At 46.7% G+C, this 2,971-nt stretch overlaps 1 protein-coding gene across 1 annotated transcript; it reads left to right on the plus strand.

The window, feature by feature from the left end:
• Window positions 1–862: 862 nt before the first annotated feature.
• On the plus strand, window positions 863–2,116 carry LOC112617708 (eukaryotic translation initiation factor 3 subunit F-like). The gene is given in 3 exon segments (XM_025374408.1): window positions 863–1,070; window positions 1,073–1,624; window positions 1,627–2,116. Coding segments are annotated over 3 exon segments (1,077 nt in total). The 5' UTR covers window positions 863–889; the 3' UTR covers window positions 1,971–2,116.
• The last annotated feature ends 855 nt before the right edge of the window (window positions 2,117–2,971 follow it).

Genomic DNA, 2,971 nt, shown 5'->3' on the forward strand with positions numbered 1-2,971 from the left:
CTGAAATCGCCACCCAGGGGTATGTTTTTTACCATTATAATGAGTAAATGTTACCTTTAGGGCAAGCCAATTTGAAGCGTGCATGCTCGCTATTAGGGAAAGTCCCTACTGAAGTTCTCTCCTGTCAGGGTCAGATAAGTCCCTGTTAGGACCAGAGAAGCCGAACCTCAAGTGGAGATGTGGACTTAGGTGACTGAGGGTCTGAGGAGTGAATTGTTTGCTTCACAGTAAAATCTAAAACATTTATGCAGTACGCGAGTCGATGCATCTTCAACGCAGGAGTGTCCAGTCTGGCAAACCAGGGGCCACCCTAGGGAAAGATCCAATGACATCACAATCTTTAAACAGGAACGAGAGGAACAAGGCTGGTGGACATCTCTCTGAGGGCATAAGTTTCCAAATATTTGAGCAAGGCCTCCTTTGCAAATCTGGGTGATGGTTATCAAGACAGGGACAAGCAGTATCCAGCAACAGGTGTATTTTATAAAAATTAGTTATGTAAACATGCTTGTAAAACTTAAAACACCACAGCAATGTATTTGAAAAGTAAACATCTCTCATTATTACACCCACTAGAGATAACTAGAGATGGCTAAACAAAAAGCTTGGTGCGTGTTTTGTGTACACTGACTGCCGGAACCTTCCAAGTCTCTTTGGCCTCTGATTTGGATAGGGAGAGTCAAGCACCGAGCTTGACTCAGGAGGGAGAGCACTATCCAAATGAATGTAGCTCCAATATGAATAGCAAGAGTTTATATAGACAGGGACTCACCTAAAAAGTTATCTGATTTTATTCAATTGTTGAACATGATAGTAAAAGTTTGGATAACAAATGATAGCCGTAAAAACACACATGATCATTTCCGCTCCTGCCTCCTTTCTCGACGAGATGGCCACACCGGTGGTATCAGCAAGTGCTCCTCTGGCCACGCCAGCCGCAGCCCCGGTGGCGGCACCAGCATCGGCCTCAGCCTCAGTCCCAGCGCCAACGCCAGCACCGGCTGCGGCTCCGGTTCCCGCTGCGGCTCCAGCCGCATCCTCAGACCCTGCGGCAGCAGCGGCTACAACTGCCTTCCTGGCCAGACCCCGGCTTCAGCGCAAGCTCCAGCGCAGACCCCAGCGCCCGCTCTGCCTGGTCCTGCTCTCCCAGGGCCCTTCCCCGGCGGCCGCGTGGTCAGGCTGCACCCAGTCATTTTGGCCTCCATTGTGGACAGCTACGAGAGACGCAATGAGGGTGCTGCCCGAGTTATCGGGGCCCTGTTGGGAACTGTCGACAAGCACTCAGTGGAGGTCACCAATTGCTTTTCAGTGCCACACAATGAGTCAGAAGATGAAGTGGCTGTTGACATGGTTGCTAAGAACACGTATGAACTGCATAAAAAAGTTTCTCCAAATGAGCTCATCCTGAGCTGGTACGCTACAGACCATGACATCACAGAGCACTCTGTGCTAATCCATGAGTACTACAGCCGAGAGGCCCCCAACCCCATCCACCTCACTGTGGACACAAGTCTCCAGAACGGCCGCATGAGCATCAAAGCCTATGTCAGTACTTTAAGGGGTGTCCCTGGGAGGACCATGGGAGTGATGTTCACACCTCTGACAGTGAAATACGCATACTATGACCTGAACGCATTCGAGTTGACCTGATCTTGAAGACCTGCTTTAGCCCCAACAGAATGATTGGACTCTCAAGTGACTTACAGCAAGTAGGAGGGGCATCAGCTCACATCCAGGATGCCCTGAGCACAGTGTTGCAATATGCAGAGGATGTACTGTCTGGAAAGGTGTCAGCTGACAATACTGTGGGCCGCTTCCTGATGAGCCTGGTTAACCAAGTACCCAAAATAGTTCCTGATGACTTGGAGACCATGCTCAACAGCAACATCAATGACCTGCTGATGGTGACCTACCTGGCCAACCTCACACAGTCACAGATTGCCCTCAATGAAAAACTTGTAAACCTGTGAATGGACCCCAAGCAGTATGCCTGCTGGTATAGGTCTTAAACTCAGGACTCAGAAGTGAAGGAGAAATGGGTTTTTTGTGTTCTTGAGTCACACTGAGACAGTCAACTGTGTGTGACTCTAATAAACATAGCCTACCTTTTGTAAATAAATAAAACAAGCAAACAAACAAACAAAAAAACCACACACATGATGAGAACACAAACTGCTTCTAATATTCATAAACCAGTAAGTATCTGAAACAGGTCTCAATCAATTTAGAAGTGTATTTTGCCAAGGTTAGGGACAGTTGGAAGGAAAAAAACACAGAATCATAGAAACAATCTGTAGTCTGTGCCTTTCTCCAAAGATGATGTTGAGGCTTCAATATGTAAAGGGGAAGAGAGTGCTGGAGGGGAAAGAGGAAGGGTGAGCTTAGGAGCAAAAGCAAAGTCAGCTTCTCTCTTGACTCAGATTTCAGCTTAACTTTCTCCTTTTGGCAGAGTGATATGGGGCCCCAAGTTTCTATTTTCCTTTCACACATTTGAAACTAGACTTGATTTTGCTTAGAAGTGTGACATTTATGTATACTTATAAACAAAATCAAGGCTAGTTTTCAATTGCCCATTTTCAGAGAATGAGAAAGCCCAAGAGCTCATGACTCCTTCCCATTTCCTTGGGTTATGGATAACAGGAACCTGGCCAAGTTCTGCAGAGCCTAGGGACAGTGGATGAGAGAATGCTGTTTCTAAGCACGATTTGGTTGCTGTCAGATCCCTGCTCCTAAACTTACTAGGAGGTGACTGGTCAACAAAAAGAGTCAAACTCTAAAATATTTGAAGAGACTTATTCTGAGTCAAATATAAGGGACCAATGGCCCATGACACAGCCCGCAGGAGACCCTGAGGACATGTGCCCAAGATGGTCAGGGCACATCCTAGTTTTATACATTTTAAGGAGACATGAAACATCAGTCAATACATGTAAGGTATATATTGTTTCAGTCTGGAAGGGCAGGACAACTC

Source organism: Theropithecus gelada, unplaced genomic scaffold (assembly GCF_003255815.1).
Source record: "Theropithecus gelada isolate Dixy unplaced genomic scaffold, Tgel_1.0 HiC_scaffold_3493, whole genome shotgun sequence".
Classification (NCBI taxonomy): domain Eukaryota; kingdom Metazoa; phylum Chordata; class Mammalia; order Primates; family Cercopithecidae; genus Theropithecus; species Theropithecus gelada.